General features: G+C 45.6%; 1 protein-coding gene across 2 annotated transcripts in view; it reads left to right on the forward strand.

Moving 5' to 3' along the window:
- The window catches only part of STT3A (STT3A, catalytic subunit of the oligosaccharyltransferase complex), a 25614-nt gene extending 10706 nt beyond the window's left edge, over window positions 1–14908 (forward strand). For both annotated transcript variants that reach the window (XM_025201283.1, XM_025201284.1), the window contains 11 exons: window positions 1285–1449; window positions 3710–3890; window positions 4400–4555; window positions 6111–6202; window positions 7107–7262; window positions 7558–7746; window positions 9984–10100; window positions 10331–10433; window positions 12322–12510; window positions 13310–13425; window positions 14645–14908. In XM_025201283.1, the coding sequence (XP_025057068.1) occupies window positions 1285–1449; window positions 3710–3890; window positions 4400–4555; window positions 6111–6202; window positions 7107–7262; window positions 7558–7746; window positions 9984–10100; window positions 10331–10433; window positions 12322–12510; window positions 13310–13425; window positions 14645–14683 (1503 nt within the window). In that variant the 3' untranslated portion in view covers window positions 14684–14908. The remainder of the gene's footprint in view (window positions 1–1284; window positions 1450–3709; window positions 3891–4399; window positions 4556–6110; window positions 6203–7106; window positions 7263–7557; window positions 7747–9983; window positions 10101–10330; window positions 10434–12321; window positions 12511–13309; window positions 13426–14644) is intronic.
- The last annotated feature ends 7470 nt before the right edge of the window (window positions 14909–22378 follow it).

Genomic DNA, 22378 nt, shown 5'->3' on the forward strand with positions numbered 1-22378 from the left:
GGTGGGGGGGGGGAAATGGGGGGGGCTACGGAAAATTTTGCAGTGGCTGCAGCCCCCTCCCAGTCCCCTTGTCCCAGTGTTGCTGCCACCTGCACCGAGCCCAGCCCTGCCGCACTGGGAAGAGCTTGGTGCAGCCCTGGTCCAATGCAGATCTGGGGGCACATGTCTCCCCTGTCCCCACCCAGTGCCCTACCGGATGAGCAGTGGGAGCAGCGGTGAGAGCCACTGGACGAGTGGGCAAGTCATCGACTAGGCCGGACAAGCCTCCAGACCAGTGGCTCCCGGATGAGCGGCATGTAGTGGAGGGAACCACCTCGCTCCCTGCACCCCTCAGACAAGCTGCAGCTCCATCCCATGCCTGCCCTGCCCTGGATGGGCAGTCTCAGCCCCACTCCTCCTTCACCGCGGGGGTCTTGATCTGCTCCCCCACACCCCTTCCTTTCTTCCTCTCCCCTTCTTTTCTACCACACCAGACTTACCAGGTGCACTCAGCTTTCCAAGCTGCCCAGCTGTGCTCCTTGCCACCTACATGCTACGCTGAGGCTGCGCCCATGCATGGCCATTTATTGGCCAAATTATTGACCGTATCAGGCCAATTTCTGATGCAGACAATTTTCTTTTTATCAGTGTTAATCCGATATTGGACTGATGTATCAGTGCACCTCTAATAAAAAGACAACAGTAATGTTTGCTGCAGACCTACTGAAAGAAATGGTTATCTAGCTGTACCTAAAGCCAAAGAAAGACTTTAGCTTTCCATTGTTTGAAGCCAGCAGAGAAGTCTGCTGAATGTTCAGAGTGCTACTGCTGAGCTAGCAAAGAGAACTAGCATCAAAATGAGAACTGTAGGTGGGTGAAAGTAGTTGGAAAAAAGTTCTTAGCAAGCTTTTGGGCCCAAGCTTTCAGGCACAGTCACCCTTTTTCAGGCATAGGGAGTTTCTGCTGTTCTGAGACTCTAAGAAACTTACCCTGCTCCACTGGGAAGAGCTTGGCACAGCCCCGGTCTATGAAAGAAACTGCAGTTTTTACTTGCTTTGAATTTCGCTTTATTAGTTCTACCTAAAATGGGACTTTTCCTATGCATTTGTATTGGGGCAGGATGCTTCAGTTATTGCTTCCATCACATTTACCACTGTTTCTATAAGAGGGATAGTAACTCCTCTGCCGTAGAGTACTTGGGTCTGTTTTTCCTTTCACGGAAGAGTGAGGGGTTTGTTTCTAAAACACTGGCTCCTCTTCATCTTGTTCTGATGATAAACCTGTTCTTTTCCTCCTTTTGGTCAGGTTTCCTCCTGGGGTGGTTATGTATTCCTGATCAACCTGATCCCTCTACATGTCCTTGTGCTGATGCTGACAGGACGCTTTTCCCACAGGATCTATGTCGCCTACTGTACGGTGTATTGCCTAGGGACCATCCTGTCTATGCAAATCTCCTTTGTTGGCTTCCAGGTAAGAGAATCAAGTGAAGCAGTAGGAAAGATCATGACTTAGTGGTTAGAGCAGGAGAACTACGGTTGACTGACTTTTTATGAGCTCTGCCACTAATTTGCTTGTGAATTTAGTGGAGATGCTTTGCTTCTCTGTTCCTCTGTTTGTGTCTTATTTGTAACGGGGATGATGAAACTTTGTAAAGCTTTTTAAATCACGTAAAAATCCACTATTACGTATGTGGTCTGGATCTCTTATTTTTTTCTGGATTGTTTTGTATTAAGAAGACAACGCCAAATAAGTGAAGGCAGACAGCTTGGTCCAGGGAGAGTTGTTTTCTAGTTGTATTTCTGTTACGTTCATTCACTTTGTGATCTTAAGCGTGTCACTTACATCCAGTTTTTTTAAGGATTTTTAAAGATTTTTAAATGTATTCAGGTGCCTAAATTACTTTGAAATCAACCACCTCTTCAAAACAAGTTATAATTGGAAAAGGAATTAGAATGATGAGCAGAGATCTGGGTTTTCTGTTTGCTGTGAAAAAACATGGATTTTCTCCTTTAAAGGTTAGCAGAGTTTCAGCCTGCAAGGGGCTGTTTGAGGCTGGGGGGAATGGGAGGAGGACAACCACAGGCAGGGGCTGTCATGTGCATGTGCACCTGCACACATGCATGTGGCAGCCAGGCAGTGTGGTGGAGAGCATCTCCCTGCAGGTAAGTCTATGCAAGGGGATGACGTAGGTGATGCGTCCAGGTGGGGGCCCTTAGAGGGGAACATGCCCCACCAGATTTGTGCACCCACAGTGGGCATGAGGTGCTGTGGTCTATCTAGACTGGCATGGACAGGAGCTGCCTTCATGGCCCAGCGGGCAGGACAGTGAGACTCGTCGCTGCTGGGACACACACGCCAGCCACACTGCCAGCAGCCTGAGGAATAATGGACTGGGGGGGAGGGGATAGGGGTGTGCTGCTCTTGCCTCCTCCCACCACCATGGCTTGGCCACCAGCACTGCCACTCCACTTAGGCTGTGGTTCTGCCTTGGCGGGGAGGTGGGGTGGGGCAAGCAGCCTGAGGGTAGCAGTGGTGGCATCAGCAGCCGGGCCATGTTGGCAGGGTAGAGCCACAGCCCAACATGTGAGTGGCTGGCGGCAGGAAGAGGTGAGGGCAGTGCAACTGCCTTCCCCCTTCCCCGGTCCATTACTCCTTATGCTGCTGGCGGTGTGGCTTGTGCAGAGGTCCTGGCGATGGTGGAAAAGTCTCGCTGCCCTATTCCATTGTACCACGGTGGGTCCGGTCCACTGGACCATAGAGACAGCTCCTGCCTGTGCTGGTTCAGCTAGGCTGCAGTCCTGCACCCCACTGTGGGCACACAAATCTAGGGGGGGCATGAGCCTCTGCCGTCCCATGATCTCCCTCAATGCATCACTTATGGTCAGGCACCCCCCCCCACACACACTCCCATGCCCTGCCTCATACACACGTGGAGGGCTGGGGGCAAGTGGTAGCGGGTCAGGAGTGGGGGGCAGCAGCAGAGCTGGGGGAATGGGGGAGCTGTGGGTTGGGAGTGAGGGGTACTTGCAGGGCCAGGGGACTGTGGGTTGGGAGTTAAGAGCACCAGCAGGGCTAGGGGGCCTGTAGCTTGGGAATGAGGGGCACTGGGAAGGCTGTGGGGGCTAGGAGGCTGTGGGTCAGGAGTGAGGGGCACCAGCATATCAGGGCTGTTCAGAGCCACAAAGCAGCAGAGGGATAGCCACAGCTGGACCTGCATCCTGGAGAGCAAATGGAGCAGGGGGAGCTCTCATTTTTCGTGATAAAACTAAATCAAATGCCAAAATACAGGTAATGAGAATTTATTTTATTATAATGTTTGAAGCACCGGTAGGCTTCCAAATTGTAAGTATATCAATAAATCATTGTGTTCAACTGATTCTTGTATATGTAGTGGCATTTTGTGTTAATCATGGAAAAACACGGAATTTGGGGTTTTAATCAGAGAATTTTGGATTTTTTTAAACAGAGAAAACCAGGATTCCCAATGATAAGAGCTTCCACTGTGGCTCCTGAATTTAATTGATGCTGGGGATTCCTAAGAGCCTTAATGTTCAATTAATTTTTGCAAGAAAGTGACTCATCCCACCTATGTGTTGTGTCTTCTGTGCCAAGGGGAAGGCACCTGGGATTCCCATGAGTGTGCTGCTGGAGGATAAATTGAAATACACAGTGACTCTGACACAGAGTGGCTGCTGCCCTCCATATCTGATTCCACCTTCTCTTCTTTCAGCCTGTTCTGTCATCTGAGCACATGGCTGCTCTTGGGGTCTTTGGCTTGTGTCAGATCCATGCCTTTGTGGACTACCTGCGCAGCAAGTTGAACCCTCAGCAGTTTGAAATTCTCTTCAGGAGTGTGATCTCCCTGGTTGGATTTGTTCTTCTTACAATAGGAGCTGTGCTGATGTTGACAGGTATATTGAGATCTGTGTTAAAAGCTGCATTCTTGATGATTATAAATCACATCTAATTTCCAGTTTGCTTTCTTTGCCTTTGTTTTGGAGAGCAACCATATGATCAAATATAATTCAGCTTTGAATGAACAAAAGAAAAATTGCATTTTTTATATTTTGCAAACCTGCATGGAGAATGTATGTCTGCTTTGAGAACAGCACTTAAATAATCATCTCTTCCACTGGCAACTGAATATTTTTGATGAACAATCAAAGTAAAACCATAAAAATGGTATAAAGAACTCTGCTTGCTGTTCCTTTTGAGGGTTGAGAACTGCACTTTTAAAGCAATTTTAAAAGCTAACCGTTATGAATTTACTATATTGATAGTGCTGTACATAGATAGAGCAGATGAATTTGCATTCGTGAAATAAAATTTTAGTTCCTACGTACACTTCTTCTGTAGGAGCACTTGTTGGAGTCACAGATCGGTTTATACTGGAAATGTGAATTTCTGTCTCTCTTATCAGGGAAAATATCTCCTTGGACTGGTCGTTTCTACTCCCTGTTGGATCCTTCCTATGCCAAGAATAACATTCCCATCATTGCTTCAGTTTCTGAGCACCAGCCCACCACATGGTCCTCCTATTATTTTGATTTACAGCTACTTGTTTTCATGTTTCCAGGTGAGTTTGGTACATTCATTTATGCTCAGACGAACTACTTGCAGGTAAATCTGTTCAGTCTATAAACATTTAAATATTGCTGTACAAAATCCTAATGAAAGTCCCCTGTCCTTCCCACTGGGCAGAAGCCAGAAAAGGGTACCATTATACTAAAAGCCAATATTCTTGTACTCTATCAGGTCAGTAGGAAATTGCATTGTATTCTACACCTGGTAGGGCTACTCTTTATAGAGTCCTTTGAAAGTTCTAGCAGTGCCCACCTGCTTGGCATGGTCACCCACAGGGAACACATTATATTCCTTTTAAGCCTTGCTGTTCACTTCTCATTACAGTTTTAATGTATGGCATTTTATCTGAACTATTATGAGTGGATAAGACATGGCATGAGAATCGGGACTCAGTGCTGACACTGCTTTGCTCTGAGATTCTGAGTAAATCATTTCCCCCACTCTGATAACATTTGCATACCTGGTGAAGTGTTTTGAGAGCTATGGATGGAAAGCAGTAGGGAGGGAAAGTGCCAGATACCACCACCTGTGGCACTGGATGGTCTTCCCATGAGGTGCTCTGATAGATAAGGTTCCCCCAGAGGCATTTGCTCTCAGTACTTAGATTGGCACACTTGAGGTTAATTGGTGCTAATACCTTGAATTATACCCCAACATTACAGAAAGCTTGCATACTATGCAGAATTCTGTAGTCTAGTATGCGCCTTACACAGGAGCCCAATAAATCAATTAAAGTATTCATTACTGGGCCAGTGAAACGCCCCACTTATTTGAATGCTAGTACAGGCATCCCACATCTTACGCGGGGGGTACGTTCTAAAGGCAGTGCGTAAAGGCGAAAATCGCGTATAGTGAAATCGCGTATTACCGTGCCAGCGGTGACTGCCTCTGCCTCCAAAACCACCCACCACCGCCACGGAGCTGTGCAAACCCGGCGGTCGGGGAGCCGCGCTTAGAGCTGTGCGGCCAGCGGCAGCGGCGCAGTGTGGGGTAGTGGTGGGGATGGTTGTGTGCCGCCTGGCAACCACCACACCCGGTGGCCGGCCACACAGCTCCGGGCACGGCTCCATGGTGGCAACAGGAGGTTTTGGAGGCAGAGGCAGTCACTGCTGGCAACGTGGCGGTGGCCAGGCCCCCAGGTAAGCAGCAGTGCCAGGTGCAGACTCAAGCCCCGCCCCCCTCCCCACCTGCATATAGTTGAATTCACGCAAGTTAAATGTGTGTAAGATGCGGGATGCCTGTATAGCCAATGACCTATACCTGTATTTTTTTTGTCATATGGCTTTTAAGTCCAGCATTTTTTCAATCTGTGTTGTGCTGACAGACTAATGCATTATAAGTTTACAACTCCTTGCAGGACTTGACCGCCATTGCCCCTTTCCTGGCGCTTGTTTCGTCTGCACTAATGCATTGAACCAATTTTATTGTGATACAAAAGATGTATTATTCTAAAATAGACCATTTGTAATGTTCTGCTTTGACCTTCAGTTTGTTTAATGTAATGTCTTTCCAGTCTGGGAGTTGACCTGTGTCTCTGTCTTTTACAGTTGGCCTCTACTACTGTTTCAGTAATCTGTCAGATGCCCGTATTTTTATCATAATGTATGGTGTGACCAGCATGTACTTTTCTGCTGTGATGGTGAGAGCTGCTGCCTGCCGAGGAGTGAAAATCTGCTGTCATGGGACTAGAACTACTTGGGCTTGGGAAAAACGGGTAGAAAGAGGAAATGGGTAACACAGAGCACTAGGAGAGCTATTTCCAGCTCTGTTACTTGCTCACTGGGGGTCATAACCTTCTGTGTTCTGAACTCTCCCAGCATCCAGTGGGCATAATCTTATACATATGAGTTGACTGAAACACTCAGTATTTCCTGCATTTTCAACCACCTTTATGTATCCATCTATATGTTGTGAAGCTTTGTTAAGAAAAGCAGCTTTGCAAGATTTCTAATAGGCTGGACTGTCATTCATCTTTGTTGTCATTACTGCTGGGGATGGACAGATTTTGGGAGAGACTAATGAATGCTGTTTCCAGTCTTGCTCCTGGGTTATACAGCTTGGCTGTGCTACCTATGTAGTCAGTATAAGCTAACTGCAAAGGACTCACCTATTCAAACAGTAGCTTCTTGTTAGCAAGTAGTTCACAATTCTGTTGTACCATATTGTACTCCAGGTGGGAACTGAATCTTGTAAATGAAACCACTCATTCTTAGCTATAGTGCAGCTTTACTGAAGGGTCCAGAACTGATGTCGAATCAGAATATTTTTCTGTGTCTGGCAGGGACTTTCGTGAAGTTCGGGGATTTCATGGCAGTTAACAAAGGGGTCAGCAGGGTGGTCAGTTCTTGCCCACTGGGGAAACTGTCTTAATGCCTCATGCTCAAGAGGCTATTGTTGAGTTCAGAATAGTTGCTTGTCTAAAGAATCACTGCATCAGTGGGATGTTACATTCTTTAGCAGTCTTTCATTTCTTTGTTTACACTGCACTCTGCTAGTAGTTCCTTATGTGTGATCAGGTATTAAATGCCTGCTGTCTTCAACAGGTGCGTCTCATGTTGGTGCTGGCCCCAGTTATGTGCATTCTGTCTGGCATTGGAGTTTCTCAGGTGCTGTCCACTTACATGAAGAACCTGGATATCAGCCGACCAGACAAAAAAACCAAAAAACAACAAGACTCTACTTACCCCATTAAAAATGAAGTAAGTTCCCATGCATGGTTAAGACCCAGGTTTAAAACAGAGGCCAGACCCAAACTTCCAAGGGGCAAGCATTACTTCAAGGGTCTGGGGGTAGGAGACTCCTAGTAATGTAAGGAGGTCCTCTAGATCTATGAAATAACAGAGAAAGGGGAAAAAATTCTTGTTTTCCGAGCATAGGTCTGTCAGTATTTGTGAGCCCTGCATTTGGGTTGAAAAGGGCTTCTTATAAAGGGAGGTTGATATCTTTCAGAATACCATTTCTGAAACATTTTTTGATTGCTTTCTGCTTCCGTAGGTTGCCAGTGGCATGATCCTCGTCATGGCTTTCTTCTTGATCACCTACACTTTCCATTCAACCTGGGTGACCAGTGAGGCCTATTCCTCCCCTTCTATAGTGCTGTCCGCTCGCGGTGGGGATGGTAGCAGGATCATCTTTGATGACTTCAGAGAGGCTTATTATTGGTTGCGCCACAATACACCAGAGGTAAACTTTAGTAGGGTTTCTGCTTACATCAATGGTTCTCAAACTTTTTAAGTTCAAGGCACCTCTCATTAGATTTGCTTTTACTTTTCACTCATTTTTGGACTACAGAAAAATAATAGAGCAGTTCTTCCGTTGCAAAGAACTTGGGCCATGACAAGTCAGGATGTTTTTAACACTGTGCATTCCTATTTGAAATCTCTGGGTTTATGTTGTGAATCATGTTTGCAAACCTAATAGTGCTAATGCTGTGTGGCACCCCTCAATAACCCTGAAAGGATCTCAAGGTATCCCAGGCACCCTGGTTGAGAATCACTGGTTTGCATAAATGAAATAACTTCTCTGGAATCAGTTTTAGGTGAATATGGAAGCCTTAAATCCTAAGGACGGACAGGGCTACTGCTATATCTTTTGTTAAGGAATGGTATCAGACATTAGGTCTAAAATGCCAGATTACTAGGCTACATTAGACTTACTTTCAAAAAGGCCTGAAGGCTTTGGGCATGCCCACTCTGATTTGGGGATAGGATGGTCTCAACTCTAAGTGTTTTGAATCAGAAATATGTACAGAATTGAACCTATTCCAAATGAGCCATGTTTTTTAATCCTCCCTAGTGCTGTTTGTCCAGGATGCCCAAGCATACTCCAGTGGTTGGAGCTCGTAACTTGGAGTCAGGAATTTTGGGTTCCATCTCCCCTTGAGAAAGTCATTCATCTAATCTGTGCCTTAATTGCTTAGTCTATAAAACTAAGTAATCTGCAAAACTCTCTTTCAGGAGACTGCAAAGGAGTAATTGTTAAGTAAATATCTGTAAAGGTCTGTGACATACAGTATCTTTTATACCAGACTGAGTTATTACTCTGTGAATGAAGGATGGAGTTGCACTCAGGTCCTGTCTCACAGGTCCCTGGAGTCAGTACTCAGGTGTTGGTGTGATGCCTTATCTGAAAGTTATAATTGTGTGACACAGGCTGAACACTGTTAGATTCCCACTATGTTTTCAAAATCAGCTCCTTAGAAGAAGCTTTTGGGCCTTAAGAGTTTTTCCTTCACTGCTTAAAGAAAGACTTACTTCTCCCTATTGTTTAGAATCACTTGGGAAATGGAGATTCTTTACTGAACTATTCATTGCACATAGACTCTGCCACAAAGGAGTTTGTGACCACTGGGCACATGGGGTTGCTGGCCTTGACTTCTGTGGGGCAAACAGCTTTGCAAAAGAGGTTAGGAAGATGTAGGTCATTTATTGGATTACCTAACTTTACCACTGAATAGCTTTGAACTCCTCCCAGCATATAGAGTTTATTGACTAGCCTGCATGGTTGAGATGTGTCTTGTGAGCATGAAGTGTTCGGTCCCAATAAAAAGTACTGTTTTAAATTTAAGCTATCTAGCACAGTTCTTGGTAGCTTTATTGCACAGAACACCAGATCAGAAGTGACCTGCATTCCTGGTCTCTGGAGATACAGTTTGAATGCTCTCAGACTTTTGAAAACAACATGTTGGCAGTTTGCTGAGTGACTAATTCAGGAGCTCATTATGTTCAACCTGAGTGCACAGGAAAGTGAAGTGTTGGAGGGCTGTATTATAACTGACTTTGATGTTGCCTGCGTAGCTTAAAATAAACTGTAGTATAACCAGAATTATGTTATAGCCTGAGTTCCCAGCCAAATATGTTTGTAATAGATCTTGGTTCAGTCTGTAGATTAGAGTGCTATACCCTGATGATGTCAACTCAGCTGTGTGTGGATGGCTCTTGGGCCTCAGACTTTGAGCCCAAAGGAATATCAGCAGTTAGTGCATTTCTGAACCTTTTCTTCATTATAAACAGGCCTGGCAAGGCAGCTTCCAGTTGCATTTTCACCCTTCTTTGTAAACTATGGAAAGGAAGTGAGGCCTGGAAGAAAATGCCATGCAGTCCCATACATAGAAGTTGGTCAGTTTGCTGCAGAACGCAGCTATTTGGCAGCTACCTCTTTTTCTGTCTTGGCTTTGGTTTGCTGGCAGAAAAGACTACCTGTCCAACTTTCGTCTTAGAACAAACTGGGTCAACTTTAGTGAACATTATAGCATTGCAAAAAAAAGGTGTGCTTCTGTGATCTGCTGGACTCAACAGATTTAGGGCATCTTATAAGACCTGCCTACTAAATGTGTTGTAATGAGGAATGGGACAAAACTTCTTTCACAGCGTTGGTTGAAAACAGACTGTACTAATTGACCTTTTTGTATTTGAATGCAGGATGCAAAGGTCATGTCTTGGTGGGATTATGGGTATCAGATAACAGCTATGGCCAACAGAACAATTCTGGTAGACAACAACACTTGGAATAATACGCATATCTCCCGAGTTGGGCAGGTAGGTGCAACTATTTCTTGGTCCCAGAACTTTTCCTCCAGTGTTCCAGAAAAACTTATGTGGAGGAAGATGCATTCTTCCTGAGTCCTGGAAATAAAAGGAGGGTCTCATTCAAGCAGTTTGTTCTTATTAAGGACTAGGATGGTTTCAAGTTGCGGTCCATATACCAGCACAACAGGGCAACTCTGGGTTTAATGGCTATCACTTGACTGACTTTGTATTTCGTTAAGGCAATGGCATCCACTGAAGAGAAAGCCTATGAGATCATGAGGGAGCTGGATGTCAGTTATGTGTTGGTAATATTTGGAGGCCTCACTGGATATTCCTCAGATGGTAAGGACATCATCCAAAATACTTTTTTTTCCTACTCCTACAGTTAGATTCCTGCTTGCTAACTCATCCCACTACCCCAGTAGCTTCTTAGATGAATCATCCATGTTCCTGTGCAGTGGTAGTCCTGTTTTCTTCTTACGGATATGGATAGTAGTAGGTTATGCATTCCACTGCTACACTGTGACGATGGTAGAGCTGGCTGGAGTTACTGCAGTTGCTGAATATATTCTGTCTAAGTAGCACAGGATGGCCAGCCCCAAGTTCCTTTCTAAAAAGGAGAATTTATATTAGAAGAATCAGTTATAAAGTCAATGAATCCCAATACACAAAGTAGAATGGACAGCCAGGTTACAAGTTCTGTTCGGCTTGTGGAATGGAGAGTCACTGTGGGGATGACCAGGTTATGTGATCAGGCCAGGCTGATGTGTTGGGGAGTGTTTGTGCAGTGCTGAATAATGAAAGGATGTCTAGAGAATATGGCCAATTGACACGAACACTTTCTCTTGTGTCTTTGGCATGGCTGTTAGAAACAAAACCAATTCTTTCTCTGCTAGGAGCGAGAGCAAACCTGCATCTTTATTAGAAATACCCTCAGGAGAAGAACTTAAAGTTTTTGTAATATTTATTGCAGAGGTGGCTATTACCCAACAGTCTTCAGGGTAATGGATGTGGAGCAGATGCTCAAAAGGTGGTTGCTTAGTTTGGGTAGCAGATGAAGCATGAGGCCAGATGCCAGGCAACACTGGGTGTGTCTACACATCCATTAGATCTGGGCGCTGTTTACTCGCAAGTAAGCTACTTGCAAGTAAATGCTCCCAGGCAGGTGTCTATATGTGCAGGGAAACCGGAGCAGATTTGCTGCTAATGGCAATAAACTACTCCTGCTTCCTGGGGCCCTGCAGTGGACCCCTGTCTCCACCAGGGGGAGCTCTAGACTCCCTCCCATAGTTTGTAGCCCAAGAGCTGGTGGGAAGCCCTGGGCCAGGAGACAGCTGCCTCCTGGCCAGGGCTGGGACATCCTCAGGGAGGGCTACTGCCAGGGCAGGGACAATGTCCCCCTGCCCCGGTAGTAGGGGGCTCCTGGGCCGAGTTCCCCTGTTGGGAACTCAGGATTTAGAAAGAGCTGCAGGGGTGGGGCAGGTCCCAGACCTTGTCCTGATCCGCTGGTGGGGCAGCTAGCAGTGAGCCCTTGGCTGGGTGGGGAATCCCCACCCAGCCGAGGCCTTGCTACACAAGCACTACTGTGCAGTAACTAATTGCAAGTAAATTTTGCTACTTGCATTTGCAGGTAGCAGATTTACTTCTGATTAGACCCATTTATTGCGCAGTAAGTGTGTGTATGTGTAGATGCGTACGTTTACTGCACAATAAAGCATCTCATGTAGATGCACCCACTCAGTACTAGTTTCTGTGTTGCCTGTCACTCCTTGTATTCCTGGACAATAATCCTTAGACTGTGTTTCTGTTCCCTTATCTGTAGAATAAGGATTCCCTGCCTCCTCTGGGGTGGTGGAGTTCAATGTGTTTAATAACTAATACAACACTTAAGGAGACATTGCCATATAAGTGCTGCTACTTTGCTCACTGAGGACATTTTACAGTTCTAGGAGACTGAACCATTTGTAGCAACTTGTTCCCACACCCAGATCTGTTAGAGCCTCACTCCCAGCTGAAACTGCATGTAGATGGTGCATTGTTAATGAATCAACGGCATGTGAGATTTGAGACATGCACCTGTGTTAATTTTTTGCCAGATGTTGTCCCCTGTCAGGCAGAGGCCTGTAGTCTGGACAGTGTTCCTCTTGAATGCCACGCTTAGGTGTTTTAACTGGTTGTTGGAAATGAGAGTAAATGTTTTACACCTCACACTGTCTCCTTGCTCCTTTAGATATCAACAAGTTCCTGTGGATGGTGCGAATTGGTGGGAGCACAGACACTGGGAAGCACATAAAGGAACATGATTACTACACACCGACCGGAGAGTTCCGTGTCGATAGGGAGGGTTCCCCTGTGCTGCTCAACTGCCTTATGTATAAGATGTGCTACTACCGCTTTGGGCAGGTCTACACTGAAGCCAGTAAGTAGCAGTGGTCTTTATGTTGGTATTGCAAAAAGAGCACCAGGAATTTGTCTTGAGACTAAAGCAGAGAACACAAATATCCTGACATTTAAGGTTCATTTAAGGTGTTTTGTGACATTGTGTGCTCGCAGCTGTGACACTGACTTGCAGTATGGCTTTGGGCAAGTTGCTTTTCCCTTCTTCCTCCTTCACCGCAGTCTTTAAAGTGGAGATGATGCTGACCTGCCCTCTGGGGATAAGGAAAGGGGGCTTCATTCCAGCATCTTTCAGCAGTGTGAAATTCTCTCTCAAATTTGTGCTGAAATGTGAATCACTGGCAGGCTCCTTACTTTACTGGAAGGCTTTAGCCATTTTGGCTGCCCTGTGCTGAAACTTATTGTATGGCTGTCTCCCACGAAAACATGTTGATACCTAACACCACAAAGTTTAAGATGCAGTTGGACACTCTCTCCACAAACAACATGAAACAATAGCATTTCTCACTTACCTTAATGCTCTGCTCTCCTCCCCCCCCCTCCCCCCCAATACTTCACAAGGCCTGCTATTTACTAATAAACAAAATCCTGATTTATTTATTTAAAATAAGGAGTACAGACAGTGGGCATGCTACTCTTTTTGGAGTGCAGTCACCTGGGGAAGGAGGAGGGAGATTGGGCAGTTCATATTCCAAAATCATTCGGTCTCTCTTGGGTTTTGAGTCCTTTGGAAAGTACCTTCAGTTGGGTTGGAGGGGTCTATGTTACTTCTGTGGAAATAGGGCCTCTGAAGTCTCTGATCACTTTTGCATTCTTTCTAGAACGCCCACCAGGTTATGATAGAGTGAGAAATGCCGAGATTGGAAACAAAGACTTTGAGCTTGATGTCCTGGAAGAGGCCTATACTACAGAGCACTGGCTAGTCCGAATATACAAAGTAAGTAAACAATAGGGGCTACCATCTGCTTCTTAAGAGAGAACAGTCAGGGTATTCCTAATATCCTGGGATACCTCCATCTCAAAGATCCTTCACTGAGATCTTTTTTTTTCTTCTAAGTAAAGTGTGGAGTTGAGCTTTAGAAATGAATTTAGGATATCAATCAAGGCTGTCACAGACATTGCATTAACTTGACATAGAAAGGAATCTAGTTTGAAGTTTCGGCTAGTACTATTTTAGGCAGCGCCTTGTTTCTGTACCTGTCTCTTTGGATCATTGTATAAGAAATGCATTGTTTTGACCAGGCTTCATTATTTGTTGCTTGCACAGACAGCTTTTGGAGGGCAAGTTTTGCAGCTCACCAGATGGCTGTGAAGGTTGAAGCTGCATAGGTTGAATCAAAATTCAAATTTCTGCCACCTCAACTATACCAAAAGAAGCAAATAAATGCAGACAGTGGAATTAGCTTTGACTCTGCTATACAGATTTGACTAGTTTTGTGTCTCATCACATTATACCTTTTCTGGAATAGCAAATAGTGTTTTGCCCTTTGGGCCCATGCTGCCTTAGCATATAATGCAGTGGGGAGAACACAGAGGAGGAGACAAGAAATCTAGTCTTTTCCCGACTGATAGATTTGCTGCATGATCCAGGACAAGTTGTTCACACAGTGCATCCATTTCTTTCTGTGAAATGGAGTTGCCACTGATGTCTTTGTTACCAAGTACACCTGCTTCCCCTCTCAGTATGTGAAAGCTACAAAAACACAAAGTGCTTCTGTTCCACAGTCTGCAGAGAATTATGTATAGTTAAATATAATAAAATGTTCATCACAACACTTTTAGAAAAGTTGAAATATGTCTTTCATGCAATTAGTTCTGCCCAGTTCAAACCAGTGGAACACATCTGAAGTATATCATAAGATGAGTGAAATGATCTCTTCTTTCTCATCTGAGCTCTCCATCACTGCGGTAATTTATGACACCTCTGAAAAGACAGGAAAACAAGTGGAATGACTTAGCCCTTTTGTATAGCTTGTGACTGCAAAGCACTAGTACACAAGAATTAAAGAACTTGGCTTTGAATATTAACTGTTTAAGACAGAATTAAAAAAAAAATTATGATCAGGGAATGTCTAGGGAAACTCTTTCAAAAAGTATTTCTCTTTGTTAATTCTGAGAAATTCTGAAGAAAGCGTAAATAATTTATTGTTTTGCAGGTAAAGGACTTGGATAATCGTGGACTGTCAAGAACATAGATTTGCCTTCAGCTTTTAAGGAAATCGCACTGAGTCTTTGCCTGTGAAGCAAATTTTTTTTATACAGTTTATAAGTGCAAGAAGGAGTTGGATTAACTGCCCATGAAGTTCTGCCCTCATGCATACAGTCCATATTAGATGGAATGATTTTTATAAATATGAACCAGTTACCAAATCAGAAATAATGGCTTTATGGTGGGTGATTAAAGGGGAGTTTAAAAAAAAGTGTGTAGTTCTTGCTTCCTTTCCAGTGATGGTGCCAGATGCAGCAATCCAGGTGTTCCCTCTTAAAGTGTGAAGATGTTTTACTTTTTGAATTTACTAACACCTCAAAGTCTACTTCCTTTTCTGAGTCGCAAGACTCAGATTTCCATAATGGTAGCCATCTGCCTCACTTCGGTTCATTAAAAGAGGTCTTTGGTAAAACAGCCACCCTTGTCCATTTTGAATATCAGATCAAATTTATCAAATATAGTCCTGCCCTGATGAGCAACACACTTTTTTGGGATGTCCTATGCTGGAAGACACTAAATACCTCTACTGATAAATAGGGAGATAATTGGCTGTTCCCTGACACACAACTAAACTTCTTTCTCCCAAGTGGTCTTGATTTGAGTATCTTCTCTAGTATATGTAATTCTGATTACTGGTCAGCCTCCATATTCCAGGCTTCCCTCCGTAGTGCATCAATATCGTGGTCGAATGTTACAAACCCTCCTTGAACCCTTTGAGTTTTCTTCTGGCCAGTTCAGTCAAGGCATTTTATTAGGTTGCACCTACAAGTCATGAAAAAATTACAGCAATGCATCAACCAAGGAGGACTGAATTAATGTTGCTGCAGCAATCTATAGAATATATAGCAGTCAAATGGATGCATGGCAGCTGGTGGACACTAAACAATGGTGTTTAGTTGAGTCTTCTTCAAACCAGCTGGAGAGCACATTGGGGTTAATACCTAAACCTGGTAAGTCATTGCAGTTAAAAACCAGGAAGTATTGTGGGGTATGTTCATACTGTTAGGAAGTGACTTCAATTGTAGTGAATAGTCAACTGTCTATATATTTAAGTTACTTAATTTATATGAAAATAGTTGATTCCGAACAGGACCTTCATGTGTAGATTTTTTGGAAAAGGCTTTGAATGAATCTTTTGCTTGAGCAGCTGACATATTCTTAGTCAGAAGGCCTGGCACAGTTTTGATGCAAGGTTCACAAATTAGTCTTATTTTTATTCTGCAAAACAAGAGGGACTAACCCCTCTATGAAAACTAAGCTGCACCTACCAGTAATTTAATTTGCACCCATACTGGAGAAATATTCTGGTCCTATTGGAGGGACCTACCTAAATTGCAACAGAAGTTTACAGTATGGTGGTGCCTTTAATCTCTCTTTGCTGTGCCACACCCCTCCCTACCCTCTCCTGCTGAGTGGCCAAGGGGCAATTAATGCCATGGTTTTTGCCTCTTGGCCATTCAACAGTGGGATGGGGAGGGGGTGCACGGCAAAAAGAGCAAGATTTAAGGCACTGCTGGGCCATGGATGTCTGCTGCAATTTAAGTAGGCGCCTTGCCTGTTGATTTCAGTTGTTGCAAAAAAAAAAAAAAAAAGTGCGCGGGGGAGGGCAGGTTGTGATCAGATGTATGCCTGGTTTTCCTTCAGTGTTTCTTTGAGGAGGAAAAAGATTTCAAAGTGAATGAAAGTTTAAAGATTATGAAGAGAGGTGGATGCTGAATACTAAGGCTATGCTTTTCCCATTTTACCCACTGGGCCCTCTACAGGCCAAGAGCTCACTGTATTGTATTGTGTTAATATTGCCTTGTTCCAGGAGGTATTAGCCAAAGAAGAAAAGATCAATTCCCCTTATATTCTCATAAAGCAATATGAAAAAGGGGTAGAGCTTCAGGGTGGAGAATAAAAAGACAAGAGGCAATCCCCTTGCTTTTGTAGAACCTGCACATTGTGAGGTATAAGAAGAGGAAGGGGGGAGAATCACAGTTTTATTTGATTCTAGGCTGTAAAACTGCAACATCACTTTGCGCAGCCCTTAATGAGGCACGTGCACATTTGGCCAAAGTGTGAAGAGGACTAAAGACAGGATGTCACTAAGCCAGGCTCTGTCAGTGTTTTCCATATGGACACTATGGCTTTGTGCAAGGCTACCTAGGCTGTACTATGACACAATGTCGTGTGCCAGGGCTAAAGCAGCCACATCGTAAGCTATTGCAAAGTTACCCATGCCCTCAGGTGTCAAAACCACACGTCTTTCTTTCCCAAGCATGACCTGGAAACTGAGTGCGGAAAAGCTCAAGTTGAACTCACTCTGAGCCTGAGCATAGAATCATAAAATGAGGGTTGGAAGGGACCTCAGGAGATCATCTAGTCCAACCCCTTGCTCAAAGCAGGACCAGCCCCAACTAGATCATTCCAGCCAAAGCTTTGTCAAGTTGGGTCTTAAAAATCTCTAAGGATGGAGATTCCACCATCTTTAGGTAACCTGTTCCACTGTTTCACCATCCTCCTAGAGAGAGTTTTTCCTAATATCCAACTTAAGATTCCCTTGGTGCAACTTGAGATCATTGCTCCTTGTTCTGTCATCTGCCACCATTGAGAACAGTCCAGCTTCATCCTCATCCTCTTCTCTGCTGCAGGTTAAATAAGCCCAGTTCCCTCAGGCTCTTCTTACAAGTCATGTGCCCAGCCCCCTAGCCATTTTCATTGCCCTCCACTGGGCTTTCCAACTTGTCCACCTCCTTTCTGTAGTGGAGGGCTCAAAACTGGACACAGTACTCCAGATGTGGCCTCGCCAGTGCAGAATAGACCAGAATAATTACTTTCCTCAATCTGCTGGCAACACTCCTACTAATGCAGCCCAGTATGCTGTTAGCCTCCTTGGTAACAAGGGTACACTGCTGACTCGTATTCAACTTATTGTCCGCTACAACCCCCAGGTCCTTTTTTGCAGGGCTGCACCTTAGCTAGTTGGACCCAAGCCTGTAGTGGTGCATTGGAGCCTTTTGTCCTAAGTGCAGGACTTTTCACTTGTCCTTGTTGAACCTCCTGAAATTTCTTTTGGCCCGCTCCTCCAATTTGTCTAGGTCACTGTGAATCCTAGCCCTCCTCTCCAGTGTATCTACTGTAGCCGTTAGCTTGGTGTCATCTGTGAACTTGCTGATGTTGCAATCCATTCCAACTTCCAGATCATTAATGAAGATATTGGACAAAACTGACCCCAGGACTGACCCCTGGAGTACTCCACTTGATGCCAACTAGACATTGAGCCATTGATTGCTACCTGTTGAGCCTAATGGTCCAGCTAGCTTTCTACCCACTTGACACTTTTCATCCAACCCATGCTTCCTTGACTTGTTTTTCAAGAATGCTGTGGGAGACTGTATCAAAATCCTTGCTAAAGTCAAGGTATATCATGTCCACTGCTTTCCCTGCATCCACAGAGCCACTCATCTCATCATAGAAGGCAATCAGGTTGGTCAGACTTAACTTGCTCTTGGTGAATCCATGTTGATTGTTTCTGATCACCTTTTTCTCCTCTAAGTGCTTTAAAAATGGATTCCTTGAGGCCTTTCTTCATGATTTTTCTGGGGACTGAAGTAAGGCTGGCTGGTCTGTAGTTCCCTGGATCCTGCTTCTTTCCCTTCTTAAAGATGGGCACTCTATCTGCCAATCGTTTGGGACCTCCCCCGATCGTCACAAATTTTCAAAGATAATGGTCAGCAGCTCTGTCAACATACCGGCCAACTCCCTCAGCACTCTCAGATGCATTGCATCCAGCCCCATGAGCTTGTACGCATCTGTTTTTTCTAAATAGTTCCTAACCTGTTCTTTCACCACTGAGGGCTGCTCACCTGCACCCCAGACTGTGCTGCCTGATGCAGTAGTCTGGGAGCTGACCTTACCTGTGAAGACTTTAGGAAAAAAGGGATTGAGCACTTCAGCCTTATATCATATGTCACTAGGTTACCTCCCCTATTTAGTAAGCGACCCACATTTTCCATGACCTCCCTCTTGTTGCTAACGTGCTTGTAGAAACCCTTTTTGTTACCCTTCACGTCCCTTGTTAGCTGCAACTCCAACTGTGCTTTGGCCTTCCTGATTTTATCCCTACATGCCCAAGCAACACTTGTACTCCTACCTAGTCATCTGTCCAAGCTTCCACTTCTTGTAAGCTTCCTTTTTGTGTTTAGGCTCACTGAAGAGTCCCCTGCTAAGCCAAGCTGGTCGCCTGCCATATTTGCTATTCTTCCTGCAGTTCGGGATGGTTTGTTCCTGTGCTCTCGGTGAGGTTTTCATTACAATACAACCAGCTCTCCTGGACTCCTTTCCCCCTCAGACTGGCCCCCCCATAGGATCCTGCCCATCAGTTCCCTGAGGGAATCAAAGTCTGCTTTGAAGTCCAGGGTCCATACTCTGCTGTTCTTCCGAGCCCTCCTCTCCTTCCTTTTGTCAGGATCCTGAACTTGATCGTCTTGTGGTCACTGCTGCCCAAGTTGCCATCCACTCCTGCGTCCCCCACCAATTCTTCCCTGTTTGTGAGCAGCTGGTCAAAAAGAGCATGGCTCTTGGTTGGTCTCTCCAACACTCGTACCAAGAGGTTGTCTCCAAAAACTTCCTGGATTACTGGTGCCCTGCCATATTGCCCTCCTAGTTCCCCATGAGAACCAGGGCCTATGATCTGGAAACTTCTGCTAGTTGTCTAAAGAAAGCCTCATTTATTTCATCCTCCTGATCTGGTCATCAAAAACTTAAGGAACTGAAGTCAACTCCGTGACTGGGTAGACTGGGTTCTTTAAGACTGGTTGACAGTCAGTCTAGGACTGGAGCCCCGATTGAACAAATGGACGATCTCTGTTCCAGCAGCTCCTGCGGCCCAGCTGGTTCCAAACATACTGCTGCCTGCCTCTCCTTTAGCGTAAACCAGCAAGGCTGGGAAGAGAGGGGGACACTAGTGTGTGGACAGCTCAGTGTCTCCATATACACCGCCCAGGCTTGTGCACCTTGGAGAGATCACTTCAGCTTCACTTTATCTTTCAACCACATATTACTTTCAGCAAGCTGATGTCTTGGCATAATTCTATTGTCTTGTGAGATTGGCTAATAGTTCCAAATGAATAACTTCACACATTCATAGTGAAAAGAGATGGTAGGTGCTTATCCAAAAATCCTTATATGGGCCTATATTTCTGCCTGAGAAGACTGTTGCATGTTTAATAAGAAAAATCGATGAAAAACCATACTGTAATTCTTAATGTGGTTTAAACCCAAACCAAGTTGTCAAATAATGCCATTATGTCCCCATTCTTTCAAATAGGTTCCATGCTCATAGTGATATGTATTAAAAATTAATATTTCTATGCATGTGTATCCCTGATTATGTTCTGTATGTTTGACTAAGGTAATGTTCCATAGTGAAAACTGTCATTTCACTTCGTCTGCCTACCCTCATTAGTAAGCGGAGGGTATAAGTGTCTGAAGGGCTACTTGAGAAACAGGGCCTCCAGGGTGGGCCTCCCTACCCAGAATTTACTACTAAGCTGGTGCAGGTGGTATAGCTCCTGGATGGCAGCCCTGGGTGAGATCCCTTCCCACATCACTGGGCCAGGTAGTAGTTCCCCAGGTTGGTTTACTGCTAAGATTGTGATCAATTTTGAGGTACAGTTAAAGGTTAATAGTTAACATTTTGCTTAGGGTGTCCCCTTGTTCCCCTTTTCCCTTGTAATAAATCTGTTTTAATTTAACATTTGCTTGCAAGTGGGCAGGTTTTGTTCACGGTAGAACACCCAGTACACATTTACTTTACCAAATTTCTGGGTTGGGGCTTGAGGTAAATTTGAAAAGTTGGTGTAAAACCCCTATATTTGTATGCAGCCATTCTTACTGCTGTCTAGCACCTGGCGAAACAGCAATGTGCAGGCCTTACAGGGTGGGTATCAATTGGCAGGCTGGCACTCAAAAACCAAGCTTCAAATTCAAGCAACGACATGCCTAGGCTTCTTTAAGAGAGTCCCTTGGTGGTGGTGATGTGGGTTTTGGGGTGATCTAAAGTGGGTTTTGCCCCATAACTCCAGCCCAAGATAAGATACTTGTATAAAGCAATGTACCTAGCATGCAGGTACTGGCAGGTGGGTGGCAGGTGGCAGGCTGGCACTCAAACCAAACATTGGGTCAAGCATGGACTAGCCCAAGCTTCTTCTAGAGAGTCTCTGGGTGGTGAAGAGGTGTGTTTTGGGGTGCTCCAAAAAGGATTTTGCCCTATAATCCCAGCCCAAAGTCAGCTTCTTATTCACAGGAACATACATAGCACACAAGTCTGGGAGGCTGTCGGTTGACAAGCTGGTGCGCAAAAACTGAGCTTTGGGTCAGGCAGTGCTCTGCCCAGGCTTCTTCAGGGGAGTCCGCTGGTGACAGACGTGTGTTCTTGGGTGACCGAGAGAGGATTTTACCTGATATCCCCAGCCCAAATTCAGTTTCATATTCAGGGCTAGGTACAGAGGACGTGGGCTTGGGGCCTCTCAGTTGTCAGGTTAGCACTTGCAAACTGAGCCTTGGGTCGGGCAGGCTCTACCCAGGCTTCTTCAGGAGAGTCCCCTTGAAGGCAGAGACGTTTGTCTGGGGTGACTCAGAGAGGTTTTCCATCAGTAATCCCAGCCCAAACCTAGCTCCTTATTCAGGCCTGGGGGCCTGTCTAGGCAGCCTGGCACACAGAAACTGAGCTTGACGGACTCTGCCCAGGCTCCTTGGGAGAGTCCTCCTAGGGTGGGGACGTGTGTTGGGGGTGATCCGAGAAGGATTTCCACCTATTATCCTAGCCCAAACCCAGTTCCTAATTGAGGCCTGTGAGCGGGCAGCTTGGCCTGCAGAAACCCAGCTTCGGGTCGGGCAGCGCCCTGCTCAGAGCTGTCCCCTGGTGCCATAGACGTGTTTTGTGGTGGCCCGAAAGGGATTTTGCCACAGCCTAATTTCAGGGCTATGTACTGGATGCATGATATTATTTTATAGTTTTATTAGCAAATATCCATTGATGAAATCCTGACTCTTCAGTTGGCATCATTCATTACTAACAACCTTGAACAGTGTAAGGATTCGCTTTGAAATGGGACCTGGGAACAAGTAGGGTTGCCAGCTCCACTCGAACCTATTCCGAGAGGTTTCTGGGCCGCCGCCATGCCCGCGACACGCGCCGCGTGCTGCTGTACGTCGGTTACGGATGACGGCGCGTGGACTTCACCTCAGGAAGGCAAACGCACGTTACTATTACATTTTAAAAAGCCACCGGACCGTGAAGAGCGCGCGCCTCCGGAGGCTGGGAGGTGGCAGCAGTGTCGGGGGCGGTGAGTGGGGACTGGCCACGGGGTGTCAGTGCCCAGGGGGTGGCGAGCTGCCAACCTCAGGGGGCACGTGCCCCCCCCCACGTGTTGCCTATGCAGTGGCCTGCGGTAGAAACAGGATTTCACATGTAATATTCATTTTAATGGAGGGCCATCCCTAGGTCTCCGGGTGGCTCTCAGCTCTCTGCCGGGCGTGAGTTTCTAGTTCCTGCAGACCCCGGGGCAATCCTGCAGGTTTGGCGACGCCCGGAATAACGAACCGGCTTCGCTTCCCGCCAGCCCGGGGGGAAGGAAGGGGGCGGGGCGCTGGAAGGGGCGGGGCCCTGCCCGGCCGGGGGGCGGGGCGGACGAAG

This window comes from Alligator sinensis, unplaced genomic scaffold (genome assembly GCF_000455745.1).
Source record: "Alligator sinensis unplaced genomic scaffold, ASM45574v1 scaffold760_1, whole genome shotgun sequence".
NCBI classification, from domain to species: domain Eukaryota; kingdom Metazoa; phylum Chordata; order Crocodylia; family Alligatoridae; genus Alligator; species Alligator sinensis.